This window comes from Hetaerina americana, unplaced genomic scaffold (genome assembly GCF_022747635.1).
Source record: "Hetaerina americana unplaced genomic scaffold, ioHetAmer1.1.p SCAF_1, whole genome shotgun sequence".
Lineage (NCBI taxonomy): Eukaryota > Metazoa > Arthropoda > Insecta > Odonata > Calopterygidae > Hetaerina > Hetaerina americana.
In genome coordinates, this window is record NW_027286069.1 from 41241697 (window position 1) to 41261842 (window position 20146).

At 38.2% G+C, this 20146-nt stretch overlaps 1 protein-coding gene across 1 annotated transcript in view; it reads left to right on the plus strand.

The window, feature by feature from the left end:
• Positions 1-20146, plus strand: part of Sdb (SAXO downstream of blistered) — a 115727-nt gene that overhangs the window by 76485 nt on the left and 19096 nt on the right. The window contains exons 2-3 of the mRNA XM_071588592.1: positions 16684-16905; positions 19477-19623. Coding sequence (XP_071444693.1) covers positions 16684-16905; positions 19477-19623 — 369 coding nt within the window. The remainder of the gene's footprint in view (positions 1-16683; positions 16906-19476; positions 19624-20146) is intronic.

The following is a 20146-nucleotide window of genomic DNA, read 5'->3' on the forward strand; positions in this document are numbered from 1 at the left end:
GCGAGTTTAATTTTTATGTGCTCTATATTTTTATGTTTGTCATACTTGTGCCATCAAACTATTTCATTATACCTTCGCAAACCTTCCCGAGAACACGCATTCTTGGAAGAAATTTAGAGTAACGAAAATGTATTGTACATCTTATTAGCACTAATAAAGCATAAACACAAATAAAAACGACACATGTAATTTTACGTAAAGCCGGTTACACCGGCTTCGTCCAATGAATAATAACGTCCTCACAGTAAAGGTGTTAAGCATTCGATTTAGCGGGTCACAAGGAGAGAAATAGGAGGCGTGTCTCGGTGGTGGTAGGAATGGAATGTTGGCTTTATGCTATACGTCTGTGTGTGTGTATGTATATATATATATATATATATATATACATATATATATATATCAGTCTCTCTTGAAGAAAGCCTCTGAGAGGGCCGAAAGCTCTAACAATTTACGGTGTGAATGTCCTTTTAAATGTTGCTATTCTATTCTATTTGTGTTATATTGTGTCAGCCCATTATTGTGCCGCTCGTGTGAGTTTTTCCGTACCATCGTTATATATATATATATATATATATATATATATATATATATATATATATATATATATATATATATATATATATATATATATATATACCTATAACTTAAAACAATAAATATTAGGAAAAGGGATAGGAACATATATATATATATATACATATATATTTTTTTTTATTCTTATCATCCCTTTTCCTTATATCTATTTCCTTGTGAATGAATATTTGTCCGCCATATGGCGGAATTCCGTGTTTGAATGTGGGTGTGTGTGTATATACATACATACATACATATATATATATATATATATATATATATATATATATATATGCACACATATGCATGCATACGCACACAAATAGCTTTTCAACCGAATCAGCATAAAAACATCCCTCGGATAACTTATTAAGCCAAAAATACGTGAAGTACCTAATCTCATGGCAGTCCAAAAGGTCGATCTCAGTCCAATGCAGTTTGTTTTAATTGCACGTATAACACTAGATCCAGCCGAAGCACGCCTCCCCTCTTTACTCGATCAGCTATCAAGATAATTATTGATAATAAATTCCACTGAACCGAAAGTTAGATTATTATTCCATTATAATGAATTGATTTTTTTGAGCTATATTTCGTAATCAGATAGCTTAATGAAAACAAAAAATCTAATAAATGGTAATGTTAGTTAGACTTTGTGTAAAATCAATTTTCAACTCAAACGCTGTCAGTAAGTTGGCAATAAAACTATGAAAAATTTTAACAAGGGCATTGGGTCATATTGATAAACTTATAAAAATAAATGTAAAATATTTGAACGTCTTTTGATATTCAGACCTTATCAAGAAAATTTTGGCTGGCAAATAAAAGGAAATGCAACATTAATATTTCAATAGATTTCTTTATTCGGTAAAATATTAAGCAGACTAATTAGTTTTCTATACGCCTAAAAGGTGATATTGTAACGTGATTCTAGCTTTAAATATCAGATGGTCCCACAGAATTTGGGTTTTTTACAATTTTTTCTTCCCTTTGGCACGGCGGTCTTGCAATAAACGTGATTTTGCTTGTGGCTTCCTGGCCTACTTACTTAGCAACAATTAACGCTAACAACTTACACTCACTAGTGGAATGAATTCAAGGACACAATAACAGCTAAATAAAATAACTTACCAGATCTTTAAAAAAACACTCAATTTTTATTTTCAAATCATTCCACCGAAGTATCAATGTTTTATACTTTTTCAGAAAAAGTAGATGTAGCGGAAATTAAGTCAATTCACTTAATGGCTCAAAAATCTTGAAAAACCGAATGAATTACGAAGATGACTTTGTTAATGGTGTCAATCAATAATTTTTTTACCATGAGGAAAATTCCATTGAATTCACAAAAAGTTTTTTACTTCCACTTGAACTAAGGCTTGATCGTCTGCTTCGAATTATCTGAATTGCTTTAACCCCTCCTTGTATTTTGGTGGGATTATACTCGGCCGAACTTACAATTCGTGTTCCCAAACCGGTCGGGTGCTTCCACGTCGCCTCGAATTTATCTCCCCATTAACGAGCACGAAGGCTGCGCTTCCATTCCCTCGGCGTACGAAACGGAACGCGTGAGAGCGACGACCAAAAAAATAACAAGAAATTCTGGTCGACTTTTCTTTCGTAAAAATAGGGAATAGGTTTTCAATGACAATTAAGGGACTGTGAAAGGAGCGGGGTGTGTGGTGGGATGGAAGATACTCGCTCACGAATCCGCGTAAACCAACCCCGACACTTGATTTCGAGGTCCGCAGTACGCAGGTCCCGTGTGGAATCGCCCTTGCGTGTCGTCGAGTGACTGTGGAGGCGATGCTTGCTGCTGCCTCACCGTCGGGCGGCAAGGGAGGGTTGTTGATGGAAGGAGGGGGAGACCCGCAAGAGAGTGGGTGGGTGTGGAGGGAAGGACGGAGGGGGCGAGGGAAAAAGACGGAACGCGCATGAGGGTGAGAGAAGAGAATACGAGAGAGATCAGAGTAGGCGCCGCGACGCCCGTTCACAAACCTCCAGTCGCTCGGAAGCGTCCGACGAAGGGTCCCGCGCCCTCAACACGCCGCCGGCTGCCGGCGGGAGTCCTCGGGGACGGCGTTCGCCCTCTCCGTCTCGTGCTCTCCCACTCTCTCCCCTGCCGGCGTTCGTCGGCTATTATTTTCCCGTGGAAAAGGCTGGGGATGAAAGTCCCCTAAAACGCCAAGGTGGTTTGCGACATCAGGATGGCCTCCCTTGTGGAGACCCCGGGAATCGTGTGGCATCTCATTCCACGGTGAGTAGATGCGGTAGAATTCGGACGTCTAGGACGTCTCGGGTTCATTGTATTGTGGATGGCTCCAGAGAAACGTAAATTCATTGAATCAGCCATCCAAAGATAACTTGAGGAATGAAGGTTCGTCCATAACCACAACGTTGACATTTTTAGGGACTTTTTCAATCCTCTTGGTGCGATCAACACAGTTCGAAAGGATAACATGCGGGAATAGAATAGAATTCGCATTGTGTTCAAGATGAGAATTTTTTCTAACGGTAGCATCAGTATGTGTTCACTTCAATGTCTTTTCCACGCGAAATCAACGCGCAAAACAAATACGCACAAAGATCTGATTCAATTGTAATGCAGAATTGCAAGTAGCGACAAAGTGACTTGTCTTATTGCCAAAAATTGTTACTTCTCTAAATCGGGGTGATAATTTCTTATTCTATCAACTATTTGTCGTTGCCCTACATTCTCCGTAACACTATAATCACGTTGAATCAGCTAAATTTTATTGTAAAAATACGGAATTTATTTATATTGTAAAGAGAGGACTTTTTTGGACAAGGTTTACCTAATTATAACTTTAACACAAAGATATCTTTAATTTTTTGGATATATTAGAAACTATAAATAAATAATTTGCGGATGAGTTAAGATAACAATGCGACTTTTTGCCTGAAAACACAATTCAAAAATTCTCTGGATTGGAATCTAGTGGGTGTTTCGTATCTCTCTATACTTAATGCTTATCCCTTTCAGAGAGAAGGAATTACAAAATTTGCATTAATTTATGCAGAATACTTAATGTTATGCCATGCTGAACATCTGAATGAAGGGCTTTAATTGTAAACTATCGTCTCATTAATGCAATTTATGGATTTTTGAAGAGAAAAGAGTACGTGGCCGTCTAGACTGCTCTAAGGGTTGCGTGCTATCGGCGAGTATTTTCGTCGATGTCAACGCTAAATGTTGGCGAGTCGTCATTCCGCACTCACACCTGTATGCCAACTGTCTTTAGTTTTGAGGAGTAATATTTAGACTTTGGGTATCTTATCCATCCTTTAGGAATCTGAATACCATGCCAGTTTATGTAGGAGAATTAATGAGTTGTTTATTTTCCCGTCAAAAGTAATATCCTGCTTCTTTGATTGACTTGATTATCGCAAGGCCACATGATCTTTATATAGATTTATCTTTGTTGATAGAATTTTGTTTCCAAAACATCGATTAGTTGCTCTAAACAATAACAACCTAGAAGGGTATAATTCCTAGCAATGATACCCTACCTTTAACTCCCGGACCCTATAACCTGTGCGTGTGCTAATAAAACATTCATGAGCTCTCCACGATAATAAATGTATTTGCAACCTCACGAAATCTCGAAGAAATAGAATCCTGTTAGGCACCAGTATTTCATTGGAAAATGTAATTAAATTTTTTTTCATCATACCTTATAGATGCTGTTGCATTAGTATCCAAAATTATCTGCATCAAATCGTCAATATTCCTTGTTTTTATTTTGTGTTTATTATGCCATCCAAATCGCGCGAGTTGAACGATGTCTATACTCTATATACGTGTACATATATGAAACATTCATTTTGTAAACTAAATAGTACAGGCATTGAAATATATAATTTTTTTTAAATATTAATATTTATGATAAAATCAAAGTAAAAGTTGAATGATAGTAATGGGTTTGTTTTGTAACACAATACTTTCTGGTGAGTTAAATTTTCGGGTAACCTTTTGCATTTAAGATATAAACGACTACTTTTTCGGAATAGTTAATCCTGAACATGTATTAAAAAAGCATTCATCGGTTAACTTAAATGATAAGGAATGATTAACTGAAGTAGAAAGTAGCGTATAATTTAGCTTAATTTTTGAAATAACTAACTGTAATAACAATTGATTAATTAAAAAAATCCATATTTGACTCGGAAATTATGGCATCCCATGTTACTTTTTTCATTCTTGATTGGAGGGAATTCATTATGCCTGGAGCAAAGTCCTCTCAGGAACCATATGTACTTTTTTCCTAGCGGTATACATACCTTAAGAGTAATCCCAAAGTCAATCCCACTTGTTGGTGCCCCTGGCCATGAACCAAGTTCTAATGAACTTTGTGATAAGTTCCCTCCCAAAATCGTTTGACATTATAATCGAACCATTTTTGAAATTAAAATTGTATTTTGATAAATATAAAGTTTGGTTTAATTTTATTTTACATTGCCAATATATGGGTAACACTTAAACCGCCAGTTACGTACTGTGTCTCTTGGGGTCAATATATTTAGCCCACTTTCCTCAAATTTCAAGGGAGTTATACAAATATGCAGGGGAACTTTAGATATCTACGATATAAATAGAAAATAGTGCAATGTGACGCTGTTATCGCCCGTACAAAACTTCTACATCTACGTAAGACGCTGATTTCCAATTTACCTATGACTTAAGTTAAATAAATCAATTTCCAACTTTCTGTACGCTTGGTTTTTCTTTCTGTCGGTTTGTGTAATACATGTTGGACGTGCAAAATTATAATATAGTCCTCCTAAAAACTTGAGAAAGGTACTTACTTTGAAGGGAAAAGGCTCCAAACCCTTAAGAATTGATTATTTCCCAAACTCAAGACCCTCTGTCTATTGATTTAATTCAACACCTCACCTTTTTCCAAGATCGAAAGATCCATAAATAATTCACACGCAACACATAACCGTGACCTATTTACAAAGTGGATGAATGGGTAAATTTAGAAACAAGACTTCATTGGTGCATTTACGATGTCAACAGAACAGCTATTTTATTCTTTTTTTAATGGTTTGTATTTATTCTTAATATTTGAGTGTATTCGGTTGTTATCTTTTATTGAAACGTTCTACCCTGGTCCAGATTTCAGAAAGTTTTCGTACGAAGGGCATTTGAAATCTAACGAACGCATTCATGTGTATCCTGTTAGCATATGCAACCCACCAGCATATTTGTTGTGTGTGTTGTCTAGCAGCGCAGGATGTGAAAAATAAGGACGTTCACCTTAACAATCAAGCCTACAAAAGCTTTTTTCACACACTTGTAGTTTTTACGAAGACAGAGTAAATACTCTACTAAATAAGGCTGCATTTTACCCTGGGCTTGCCTATTTTCATGTGCCAAAGCATTATACATTTTGTAGAATTAGATGCCCATACATAATTCCGTTGACACAGAGCATTCTTGATACTGTCGTCTTCACACATTTTCGCTCACTATATTAACAGAAAAACCTTAGATTGAAATCATAAGTTGTCTTGGAAAAAAAAACAAAATTTAAATAAAATGAGTTATTATCATTCACCAGTATTCGCATATTAGAATTCATTTTTAACTAATATATTATTGCACTTAGGAAATGACGTAACAGTTACGTTCTATGCTATATACTTCAGCTGTAAAATTCTATCATTTAGCAAAATCATAGTCATATTCTATCATTTAGCAAAAAACATTGTAGCATTTCCAGCAATTTTAAATTCGTGAATTATAAATATAACCGCTTGTGTTTTCCTTATACTTCACTCAATCCCGCAGATAAATTTTTCACGCGTTATTATATTGATGCAAGAGAAAATGAAAGCTCGAAGGATTCCCCACGTACATGCACACTGTAACGATACTTGTCCGAGAAAGGAATTTTCTTTATATTTCGGCATTATTTCAGTTTTTATTGAGATTGATACCAATTGGCATTTGACTCAACTTGATATTTGGATTACTTTATTCTGTGACTATGTGCTCTTTTAAGTATCATCCATAATGATAAAATTCTACAATAAATATTCAACTTATACACAATAAATAAAGCGCACGTTTTCATCTTTTCCATTAACCGTGATGATAAAATTGTTAATTGTTTTTCCTAGGTAACGTTTTGAGGCCAAATTTAAAAAAATGGTGCATTACTGTTTTAAATGCTTTCCGAACGAATCACATCTCGCAATCGTCCACTATTTCATTGCATATCGGTTTTCTTGCTTTCAGTTTTTGTAAGTTCTAACACGCTCAAGTGTGTGCATGTACTAACTGATTCTTAAATGCACGGTGGACATGGGTAAATAAAGTTCATTAAAAAATCTCCCACGGGGTCACACATCATCCTTAAAGCTACGAACAAAAGCGCTCCGAACTCTAATTTAAGGTAAAATTGAAGAGTACCGCCTGAAAAATAAACGAAACAGGACTCTCTGCCGCATGGCACGCCAATTAGAGAGAGGAGGGTGATACCGCATACCCCCCTGTCGCCCTCCCACTACCAAGTACGTACACCTCTCCTGTCGTGGAGATGGATGATCCCGCGGAGGAGCCGCGGACGGGCGAAGGGTGGACGGTGGAAATTGCCCTAGAGGAGCAGACCGGAAAGAAATCAAAGGAGCGCGAGGAGTGTGGAAAATGGCATGCGAAGGCGAATGGAGGAGGAGAGATCCCCTAAACGCCAGAGTCGAGAGGATGCACTTTCACTGGGTCATTCCGAGAATATTACGAATGAGAACTGGGTTTTGTATGAGAGAGAAGCGAGGGAAAGAAGGGTGGAAGGGTTAGGGAGGGTGCTGCGGGGGGAGCGGAACACAGCGCAATTGCGGACTCGGCTAGTCAGGTGCCGGATTCATGCCCTTTTACCGCGGTGCGCGACTGTGGCGGCGCCTCACGGCGGAGGATAGATCGATACGTGTACGTGCGCCCTTGGAGTCGATAGAGCAGGCGGAAGTGCTAGGAGTGAGCGGGAAAGAGGGAGAAGGTGGGGTGGGGAAAGGTGTTCGGGAGGATGGAGAGACCTCGCGCACGGCGGGGGCGAGGCGAGTGTGTCACGGGGCATGTGAGTGCACCGCAGGCACGGCGCCCCGGCCCCGCGACTCGGCTCGGCGATGATGCACGGGAGCGTTGATGACTCCACGGGCGCATTAAGGGAGGTCTGTAATTAGAAACGTTAGCGCCGGCGCCTTGCAGAAAAAGGGACTAAACTATAGGAAACATTAAATGAGACCATTTAAAGTCACTCCTTTTGAGAGAACTATATTCTTTTTTGAGCATAAAAGAGGGATGTGAATGGGCGATTTAAAAAAAATACATACTTAACTGGATGCCGAAAAAAATGTTTCCGTATATTTTCGCAGGCTCCTCGGAATCTTCCTCCCTTTCCGTTTTCATTTACTGTCGTTGAAGCAACGTTTCAGGAAGTCGAAACACTCGCATTTTTTTTTCCACGACTCCCTCATATTTTTCGCGAGTGCTTCCAAATTAAAATTTTCGATGGCTCTCTCCGATGCTCTTCTGTTTCGTGTGTGTGTCTGCCTACTACCCTGATTCCGGAAGCTGGATCCATTTAGTGTTTTTTTCATGTCACCCCCGGGAGTGGATTAATTTGGCGTACGGAAACTTCCACGAAAACTTTCTGGATATATATTTTCAAATGGAATTTTCATTCCTTTTATCGCCCTTCCGCCTCTCCCCCACTCCACAACCTAGAAACCCCTTGATTAAAACCACCCATATCGCACAAGGGCCCTCAGTTGCATTCACCGTGCATTCCCATACTTCCTCAATGCTGTATTTCCCAGTCCTGCTTCTCCGTGAGGTCATAAAAGCCTTCTCCGTGGCCAAAAAAGTCTCCCTCGGTGGTGGAGGATGTGAGGGAATGATGAGAACAAAGAGGGCCATGGTACCTAAAAATAAAAAACCACCCATCGTAAACGCACGTGGCACTGAAATAAAATACCTAGTAAATTGAGTCCAGGAAAAAGAGAAAAAAAGTAAAGAGTTTGAGGGAAATATGGAAATTTCCACATAAAAGTTCATTGGGTGAATTTAAAAATTATCCATTTATTTTTCGTCTATTGTGGCACGGAGATTTCGCCGTCATTGTATCCTCGAGGTTTTCAAACGAAAGGTCGAAGTTGGTTATTGACGTTATAAAATGCTGTGAGGTGGAGGAATTGAGGAAATGGAAGTACAAGAAAAAATAAGTCAAAAATCCTTTCTACGCAAAGTGAGGGTAGAGAAGCGATAACTGAGGGTACAGAAAGGACGATGAGCTATTTCCTTTTCGAGATTACTGGTCCAAGGAAAATAAAAATGGCTCTGCAAAGCAAATGATTTCTCAGAAATGGGAGCGGTGAAGGATATTGGTTCGCAGAGCTTTTGTATGCAAATTATCCGGTTGACATGGAGTATTGAATGGAGAAGCCATCGGGAAAAGATATCGCTTTTATACAAAACGTGTTGTACTTGAACAAATGTTTTTTTAGAAGGAAATAGCACCCTTCATTCCGTGTTCCTCACACTGATAAAGTGCTGGCAAGCGCCTGCGTGGAAGCTTAATGATGCCATAAATGCAGTGCGCTTAGCACTACAACTCTGAAAATGAAATATAAGCAATAAGTACGAAGGTTGAGAAATCTTTAAAGAGAAAAGAAACATCAAATGAACTTTCTGAAATGTTCATAAAGATATTTTATGAGCATTACTGAAATATCAGAAAAAATTTTGCCGTTCCCCTTCACATTACTTCAGCATAAAGGCATTTCGGCCCGTAACCACACCTTTCGCCTAATATTGAATTTCTGCTTCCACATAATATCTCTACGGCTGTGGCCCATATTTCTCGCTCAATGTGGCTTTGCGACATTCAAGGTAATGGGACAATACCCTCAGACGGTGAGAAGAGTTCCCGTTTTCCTCACCCGGCGGTCTTAGTTTGAAGCTGAGCACCGCTATGACGTAATTTTACTTCCCCTCTAAAATGTAGAAAATAAACATAATCAAGAAATAGAATAAACTGCAGCATGCAAGATTAAGCACGTCCGATTGAAAGCAAATAAATACGTTATACGTCACCGTAAGAATTTTTCAATTTTCAAATGTTGGCTTTGTGGTACATAAACCTCTATATAATACCGATATTTACGATTGCTGAATATTGCGACATCAAAAACCCAAAACATGAAAGCCTTTGCTACAAAATACTTATCGGGGATTTTTAAATAAGAATACACGTCCAAAATATGTTGATTCTTTTTGTGCGGAACGCCAGCACCTCTCACTCAATCTCTAAATCGAAGCAGCATTCATATGCATTATTAAAAATCTCCGCTGGCTACATGATTACGAAAACATTAATGAGAAAGTGCAATGGACGACGATAAAATAGTTAATTGGATCTAAAAGTAAACAAATATAGCGAACAGAATCAACCTTGAGTAAACATTTAATATTCGTCTTTGTTCACTCTGGTTAGAATACCTGTGAATTTATTATTAAATAATTCTGCGTTGATAACGCAGAGAAGCCAATTTTATTTGGTTTATTATATTTTCGAGCTCGCAACAGAAGAGATGACCCCTCATTTATTCTAAATAAGAAAAGCTGATTCCTGCGTTGATTCTTCAATGGATCCTTTCTCTGATAAAAATGTTAAAGTTGTAAAAAATAAATGGTTTCAAGTAAGGCTACATTTTAATTGTTCGTGGAGGAAAAACTCTTATTCCACCTTTGTAGAATTTTTTAATTAAATGGCAAATTTTCCTTAGACGCCTTAAAATCAACATCCAAATGCTATGGGAATTCCGTTGCATAAATGATTGTATCTTCCCCTGCATCACTTTCCGTCATAAATGAACCTTCCATCGCTAGCAATTTATTTTCTTATCATCCCGAGTTATTTCTAGGAACAAAGAAACCTCACCGTACATAACGGTTCTCTTTCATGTTAGATTGGAGTGAAAAGAATTTTAAAAATCAATGTTAATAAGATCGATTCTGACGAAAATATAGTATACTTTTACTTTAGGCTTGTTGTTACTTGTTAATCAGGCCTTTGATTCTGTTAGTGCCTGGTATATTTGTAGAAGTCAGTCGGAGATCAAATTAATTACCTGAATAGTTTACACTATTTGATTGGAGTAAATCCTTTCAACGGTGCAGAAGGGTGTAGCATATCATAATTATGATTCTCATATAGCTGTCGTCAAAAATTTGGCAAATTAGCTTATTTGTTTTCATGCACATTATCCCTTACTTTTGGACAATCATTGGAATAATACTTTTGGATTGAACAATTATTTTCATCCAATAAACGGAGGAAAATCGAAATATTTTAAACTCAAGTTCGATATATTCAAAAAGAATAACAGTTCCGCTTCACCCACCGAACGTTTTATCGAGGGAATGATATGAGTTCACTTGCTTCGTTATGGAGAATTTGGGAAAGCTCATTCAACAACATTACTATTTTTCTTTTAACTTCCTTTTGCCTCTCTTTAACCACGTTTTATTATCTATTCTAAGATATTTATCAACCGTTATTCGCATTAACACATATTCATTCAGAACACGTTTTTGCTTCGAAATTTGTGTTTTGATGATCATACGTGTGCCCCTTTAAGTGAAAGTTGAATCAATGAAACGGCGAAAAGAAAATATTGGATGGTTAATTCGCATATGAAGTGCAGGAGGACCTACGTCTTTTCTGATGGTCACTATATAGAATGATCCACAATTGCCCCTTTGATGTAAACAACCTCACGCTTTTGCTGTCATTAAACGGATGCGAACCTCGCCGCCTCTAACCCGAGACGAGCTCTGTAAATTACGGAGCCAACTCGTAGATAGGGAAAGTCCTAGTCCGCTTTCTGGGTCGCCTGGGGAGAGGAAGTTGGAAGGGAGGAAGTAAGGAGGTAAAAAGGGAACGAAGTCTCAAACCCTCGGACTCGAATCCCATCAGCGACTGCCTCGTCTTCGGCCGTGCGTGTTCAGGTTTATTTTTAAGCGATATCTTGAAGGATGGAGGGAAGTTGGGAGGGGCGAAGGCGACGGTAGGCTGGTGTTTTCTTTCTTTCCTTTTCGGAGAGTGGGGAAGGGGCTGAACGGGGAGCGGTGCAGAGGAGAGAAGAGGTTTGCGGAAGGGGAAGGGGGTTGAGAGATGTGGTGGGGAAAGGGATGCTACCGCGCACTCCACCTTGAACTCTTCCCGAGAAGTGCGGCGGGCCGGGCGGCACGCAATGGGAGCAGGTTACGGCTTACTCCTGTGGCCCCGCGTCACGATGGAAGCACGACCGATAAAATGACTGCTATTCCCCGCCTCAAAGAGGAAGAGATTCGTGATAGAATTGTTATCACTATTCCGCAGAGAGATATCCACCAAGGGTGTGAACAATGTGTTTGCCATTGCGGAGGATAGGGTTTACGGCGCGATCGCCAACGTCAATGCGAATATTAAATTAAATTTTATGATGCTTGAAAATACATCGTAGTTCAAACTCCTGGTATTCAGTGTGTACATTTTCATGATCGCCCTCAATTTATTTGACAAATATGAACAATGTTTAGTACCGGTAAATTTAGCGATTCAGTGCAAACTTCATCATTTTTTTCCTCATCGTCATCTCTTATGTATTTGTAAATTACTAATGCACATGCAATCATTATTCACCTATTTCTCATAATTATGGGTAGTGTTGAGTAAAAGGTGAAAGAATTAATGCATACTCGTAATGATCATAGAAAACTAACTCTATTCTTATTCCTCTCAACACAATGGAGTGAAATTTATTTTTTTAATTTTCGTAAAAACAATAAAATAGAGCGTCTATCAAGTTCTTTTTAAAGTATTCCAATCACTTATTGATTTATTAATTTTAATAAGTCAAAAAAAAGTTAGTAACTCAAACAACTCCCACCAAAACAACACAAGCTATCGAAACCGAAACCCATTTTACACAAATAAAAGGCAAAACAAATTATCAAAAATCCAATGACTAAAAAATATCAAACCTAAAACGTTTAATAACAATAACGAGATAAATAGCATTCCCGTTTAATTATTTTACTCTATTTCTATCAGTTTGGGTGATAGTATCTATGAAATAACCGACCAGTACCCTATGTTTTTTAAATTCAAATAATACTCCCCATACATTGAGTGTCACTAATTAGTTCTGTCGAAAATATGGTAAACGACACCTTTTTAATCATTCAATTACATCACTAAACTTATAAAAGCAATAAAATGTAATTATTTAACTTGGATGATCTCAGCTTTAACAAATGAACCCCACCCCCAAGAATGATGAATTGTTAGAGATCGAATTAAAAATCCTTGATAAATATGCAATATTAAATATACTATATGCTAAATTAACTTACATCATTTTGTGGGTCACAGGATCAGCACAAGTCAAACCAACGCCAAAATTGGATCATGATTTAGTGAATGTATTACGTGACCGACTGACCCTCGAAATTGAGGCTAAAAGGAGGTCGAAGACCAAGCATTCGCAGAGGCCCATTAAAACCCTCTGCCTCTTCAGTCCCTCTGTTGTGTGGAAGGACTCAGAACTAATCCCAGTCATGAATACAAGCAAGCCGATTTCAAGATTACTAAAAATATTTGTTCATAGAAACAGATTAAAGCCTATAAAATCTTTTTTGATTGAGCTTATGTGGTATACATTAGTTATGATGGACTGGGAGCGTTCATTGTTTTAAAGTATTCAGTTGATATTTTTTACCATTAATTCTAGGCATTTATATATTAATTTTGACCTTAAAATAAATTCTCTCCTGATTAATTTCAAGTCATAGCAAAACACACACACAAATAATCATGCACTATATATATATTTCTTTATTTATTCTGGGTGCGTTCCAAAAGTATTGCAATTTTTTAAAGTAATTTATTGAACAGATTTGCATAAACATTTGAAATTCTTCAAAGTACTGCCTTTAGGCCTCTACACATTTTTTCCAGCAACTTTGCTATGCCAGTACGCGCCCTGGAAGGAGTCTTCGGGGACCTTTCGCAAGGTCTTCGTCATGGCAGATTGGATCTCTCCTATGGACGAAAAACGGGTTCCTTTCAGGGCTGCCTTAATCTGAGGGAAGAAAAAAAAAGTCTGCTGGGGTGACGTCAGGACTATAGAGGGGTGGGGCAGCGTTGGCCCCTAGTGTTTAAACTGGAACTCGCAGACTCGTTGCGCGTTGTGGCAAGGCGCGTTGTCGTGATGGAGTTTCCAGGTAGCGGAGATGTCTTTTCTCGTCCTGATGACCATTTTTCGGAGTCTTTCCTGCACATATACGCAGTAGGCAGCGTTAACTGTCGGTCCTTGAGGAACAAACTCCTTATGGACCACTCCTTTGCTGTCGAAAAAGGCAGTGAGCATTGTTTTCACTTATGATTTGCTCATTCTTGCATTTTTGAGTCAGTGTACCACTCACAGCTTTGGCGTTTTGTTTTTGGGTTGTATTAAAAAACCAGGTTTCATCACCAGTGACGACGTTGTCCAAATAATCAGGTTCATAAAATCTATTGTTTCAGGCTTCACTCCGTGGAAGTATTTAATATCCATACTAAAAAGAAAGACTCGTACTTTTCCCCAGATTTTATATAGATGTACCGTATAATAAAATCTGTGGAAAAGTACGAGTCTTTCTTTTTAGTATGGAAATCAGGTTCATTTTCAAAACGTTGCAAAAGTTCACTTGAAATTTCCGCTCGGTTGGTCTTTCGTGACAAGGTGCCCCTGCCACTTCCAGAGATTGGAGAGCACTGAGACCGGTTTTTCGACAAAGCCCCCCCTCCGCCTACTCCAAGTGGTTCGATTCCACTTCGACCAATAGAAGCGGCGCTGGAAATTTAATTGCATTACTTTTGGAACGCACTCTGAAAATATACATGCATGCATACATATGCACACGTATATAAAAATTATCGGGAAAATTTTCGAAAAAATAGATTTATTTCAGATATTACTACATTGACTCAAAATTCATCAAAGTACAGGCCTGGCCCCTAAAGTACCCGGCCTGACCTAGAGATATCGGTAGCTGTTTAAAAAATATCACTTATTTAGTATTAGTATTAGAAATTATGTAATATATAAAGCATATATTTCAAGTTAGAAGACGCTACGTTGTTTAGTATTTGTTTGGCAGCCATCAATAGTGAACGTTTTTAGTGAATTTGTGAAAATGGAGAAAATTGGTCTTCTTATGTGATACAATACTTTTATTTGAAAGGCCTCTGCCAGACCAATATGAAAGCTGAACTAGATTCTACTCTGGGTGAGTCTGCTCCTTCGTTTACAACAGTAAAATATTGGGTAGCAGAGTTTAAACGAGGCCGTACGAGCTGTCAAGACGAGCATCGCATTGGTCGACCAAATGAGGTGACGACTCCAGAGACAGTGAAGAAAATCCACAAAGTGATACTGGATGATTTTCGACCGAAAGTGTACAAGCTAGCAGACATAGTAGGCATTTCAAAAAGTGGGGTACATTGCATATCAACTGAAAATTTGGACATGAAAAAGCTATGTGCAAGATGGGTGCCGCGTTTCTCCCACTCGAGCCAAACCAGTGTCGTGAAAATGTTTCAATTGAGTGTTTAGCAAAGTTTCACAGCAACAAAGCAGAACTTTTGCACTCTTTCATAACCATGGATGAAACATGGGTCCATTGCTTCACACCCGCGACAAAAGAACAATGGATTCAAAAGGGGAACTGTCTCTACAGAAGGCAAAGGCAAGACACATCTGCAGGCAAGGTCATGGTGTCGGTTTTTTAGGATGCGCGTCGGATAACTTCCATTGACTATCTTGCAAAAGGAAATCTATCAACGGCGAGTAATATGCGAACTTATTGCAACGTTTGAGCGAATAAATCAAGCAAAAGCGGCCGCATCTGGCGAAGAAGAAAGTGTTGTATCATCAAGACAATGCACCAGCTCACACATCCGTTATTGCAATGGCCAAAATTCATGAATTGAAGTTTGACTAACCACCTTATGCACCCTATTTGCCAGATTTAGCCCCCTTGGATTATTTTCTGTTCGCAAACTTGGACTATAAAAAGGGTATCGAACTTATTGAACATCACTGGGAAAAGTGTATAGAGCTGAAATAAGATTATGTTGAAAAATAAATAATTTTTTTCCCAATATGTTTGTGTTTTCTTTGTCGGGTCGGGTACTTCTAGGATTACCTTCGTATAAACCATAAACATGTGAACGATGTGTCTCTACGCTCAAGAGATACAAGAGTACATATAACCCCACGGATTTCACTGGTATGTACGTTTCCTCGATAGCTAAATTGGTAGAACATCGGCCAGGCGACTCGAAGGTTTGTAGTTCAAATCCCTATGAAGGAGACTTTTATCTGCTTGGAATTCACACACTTTGACCTTCCCCACTAGCCTTTTGTTCATCCTCAAGTGTATTTCTATTCTCCCTATACCTACACTCATATGAATGATTACCCCGTTTGGCGGGTTTTCGTGTTTAAACGCGCTCAGTGCCATTTTTTCAATTACAAAATTATTCTTTCAAAAGCTATCTGAGAACGTCTGTCAAACGCAGCCAGGATTCTATATAGACCTAAATATTTTAAGTTGCGTAACAGGTAAAAATCCGTGGAGCCAATACGCAAGAAAAGGGGTATTCCACGAAAAATTTCGAATAAAGGTTTCTCAAAGCTTTTGAATATCCCAAAGGAAATCACGTCTTCTACACTTGAAACCACGAAAAATTTCGAATAAAAGTTTCTCAAAGCTTTTGAATATCCAAAAGGAAATCACGTCTTCTACACATACCTGGTAAAATACCAAGGAATTCAACATCTCTTTTCAATTAGGCAAAACGATATTTTGCCGTTTTTTCTTTGATATATTGATCATCAACGTTGAGCTTTCAACGAAGACGGAGGAAAGTTTTGAATCCAAGGAATATTTGACCATTTTGGGCATAGCATTGAAGAGTCTACCTTTTCCCTTGCCCTTTGCTTCTCCCAACGGGGCACAGAGCGATTTACTCATTCGTGTTCTCGTCCATTTCGCAGGCGCCACTTCTGCGTCCATCGCCAGCAGGACCAGTTACTCCAAGGGAGCGCCCCTCCGTACGACATCATCCCAACGGAGGGCGGCCCTGCATCGGCTGTCACCTCTACTCATGCAACGTTTGTGGCATACTCCCCGGAGGAAATCCAGAGACCACGACTTCAGCGCCTGGAGACCCATCTTCACACAGAGGGGGACCTGGATGCTTCAACCACAACCACGCGGTAAGTTTTGCCCCTACGCGATTACGGAGGTAAACGGTCCTAAACCTGTCCGCGGATGCATGTGCCTGTCTGTCTCGCATTGTTCAGCGTCATAACTGAATCATGTAGTTGGAAAATCATTCACATCCAAATGAATTGTTTCCGGGGGTAACAAAAAACTCATATTCAGTAAGAAGATTGGAACCCCACACTTCCTTTCTTATTTTGTATTTTAAATTTGCGAAACAGTGTTTGTTTCCCAATTCATGAGCGTCATACGAAAAGGGTTCTGACTACATAAAACAGGTCTCGATCTAATTTTGAAAAAAAAGGATGCGGTTGTTCTTCCAAATATGTAAACGATTCACCCTTTATCCCTCCTAAATAACCTTGAAGCGTATGGCTTGTACCTATGATCACTGCAAGAAAAATGACAATAGAGCCACTCATGCGGGATAGATTAAAGGTTAGGAAGGCCAGAAGGATTTGTAATTTATATTAAATGTATCTCATTATCCTCTGCCCTATATAAATACGGTACTACTACCGTACCTGTTTACATTCTCGTCGGTTTCTTCGTAATTTTTTGCATGTAATCTAATGGTAAAATATGCTTCATTCACTGGTGGGAAAATTGGTGAAATTCGTTTTGAGCGACCTGCATATACTAATATAATAAACTATTCATAGATCGTTTATTTTTATTAGGTCTACCTATATATTTCCTGGGAGTAATTTCCATTGAAAGTACGAAGTTTTTCACGTAACTGTTCCTTTTCCATACAAATTTTCCTAGGGTGGCATGAATCCACATGGGAACTATGACATCATTCTATTGAATTAAATGGAAAAGTTGAGAATTTCCATGATACACTCCATAAGCTCCAGAATAATTTATGGAGCTAGAGAAGAGTCAGCATGAGTAACCTTGAGAAGCCGTTTGAGAAAATTTAGGAGCGGGTTGCTTAAGAATTAATTGATTGAATGAAGAGCAAGAGATACGCATTATTAGACAGATAAAATACGCATTATTAGACAAAAGCAGCTTCGGCAAATGTAGTTGTTATCTGGATGTGCCTGCTATAAAAATGTCATAAAAAGGAAGAAGTGGGCCATATATGATCAACTAGAAGAAAAATTTGCAATTGATACTATTAGCAATCGCCTGATATTAATGAGGCATTATAACCCATCGGTAAACAATGGAAATCACAGAATCGAAGCATGGAAATATCATTAATGGCCTAACAAAGAATGACCGAAGTAATAAAACAATCAAATATTGCTGGAGGCCAGACTAAATATTATATAACACAAGTTCAAACAGCAACACATGCATAGGTAAGTGGGAAAAATTCTGGGCGATAATAATAAGTATGTGTCAGTTACAGCTTTAGGATAGTTAACGTGTTGTATGAATGCTTTTAAAATAGCGAAAAAGGAATAACAAGATGCCAATTAATAAAATTCTTTGTAAGAATAAGGTTAATAATAGAGGTAACTTGTTAAAAACGGCATTAGAAAAGAAAATAACAAGAAAGGTGAAATTGACAAGAATTAGGAACCCATTAAGCATAGGAGAGAAGATAAGGAATATTTGAGGGAAAAGGAAACAGAAAAATGTGGGAATGAAGTCGTGCGGTAAAAGCGCAGAAAAGCAAATGACAGACTATATCGATAAACTAATGGGGGTAGGAACGAAGAGGATGAATAACACAATGATATAGAGAAATTTCAGAGACTGAAAGTATGTTCCGCACGTAAGAAAAGAAATCGCCGCCAACCATAAATGAAGATAGGAAATCTATGATGGTATTTGAAAGTGGCTCCCCTTATTGTGGAAATTATCCATGAATGAAATTTGCGATAAATGCCAGGACGCTTACAGGCAGGGAATAGGCTGGGAATTTGACATGCACAACGATGCCTTCGGTCCTTGAATAGACGAATCTCCATAGGTAATAGAGGCGATCGGTGCAGTTGAAATAAATTAAGTATCTGCAAATTTACTCATCGGTTTAGGGGAAATGGAAGTAAGAGACTTATTGGATTCGTAGCATGATTAAGAAAGGAGGCTGGCCATAAGATATCTGTTAGTGAATATATGTATATATATATATATATAAAATTATATATATATATATATATATATATATATATATATATAATTATCCCATCCCGAAAAGGTTGAAGACCAAAACTTTGAGCTATGCGGTAACGGGTTCAATTTGACACACAACATCACGAGAGAAAATTTTTATGATGATAATTCCACAGAAGTTCAATTTTGGCATGTATTTTGTTAATTTACAAATGTCAAAAAATCATGCATGTCATTAAATCTGTTTAATCTCGTATTTTTACGTTCTTCGAATCTAAGGTTGCTCAAGCCATCTGAAAATGCTACCAAATTTCATCTGCAATAATCAAACTGTTTCAGTTTTTCTGTTTCTACTGTCGTATTAAAATAATTGAACCCCAGTTTTCCACCCGCGAAAGATAATATTGAACAATAGCCGAAGAGCTGGAGGCATTAGGCAGGTTGCTTGTCAAGCTCTGCTGAAACTTAACTGTAATGTTCCTTTGCTACAGGACATACTACGTGCCACTTCCTTTATCCGAGAGAGCGCGCCCAGTGAGTCCTCTAGGATCCTCATTAAAACCGCTGGAGGGGCATATAGAGACGACATCAGCCTACAAGGCTGACTACGACGAAAAACATGCAGAAAGACAAAAGAGGTATGTATACCTGTACAAATCATTTTGAGCTTTATTTTTTATCATTACGTATTAGGCTGAAAATATACGGGAGTATTGATTAGGGAAACAAATTTTCAGTTCCTGTAATTCTTCGATGACCTAGGACCTGAGGTTGATATTTCAGACGCACACATAGAAAAACGTTTGGAGCCAATGATCTTCAGCTTCTCAGGAAGACTTATTTATTCAAATTCGTTTTGCGTATGCACGGCAATGAACCTAAGGCGCACTTCTAAACTAAGCAAATAATGCTTTTGAAACATGAAATAAGTGTACTCTCGTTTGTGGTGGCATTGATACGGCTATCAATCCGAAATACTTTGTTGTCAGGAGTAGCACTGTGACCACGTATTTTATTCGGATCATGATTTTTCTTCAAGAAAAAACAAATAACTTTCTTTTGGGTCCATCAATATAGTAATGATTTTGATTAAGAATGAACATTTCTCATTTTGTACGATGACCTAGGACCTGAGGTTGATATTTCAGACGCACACATAGA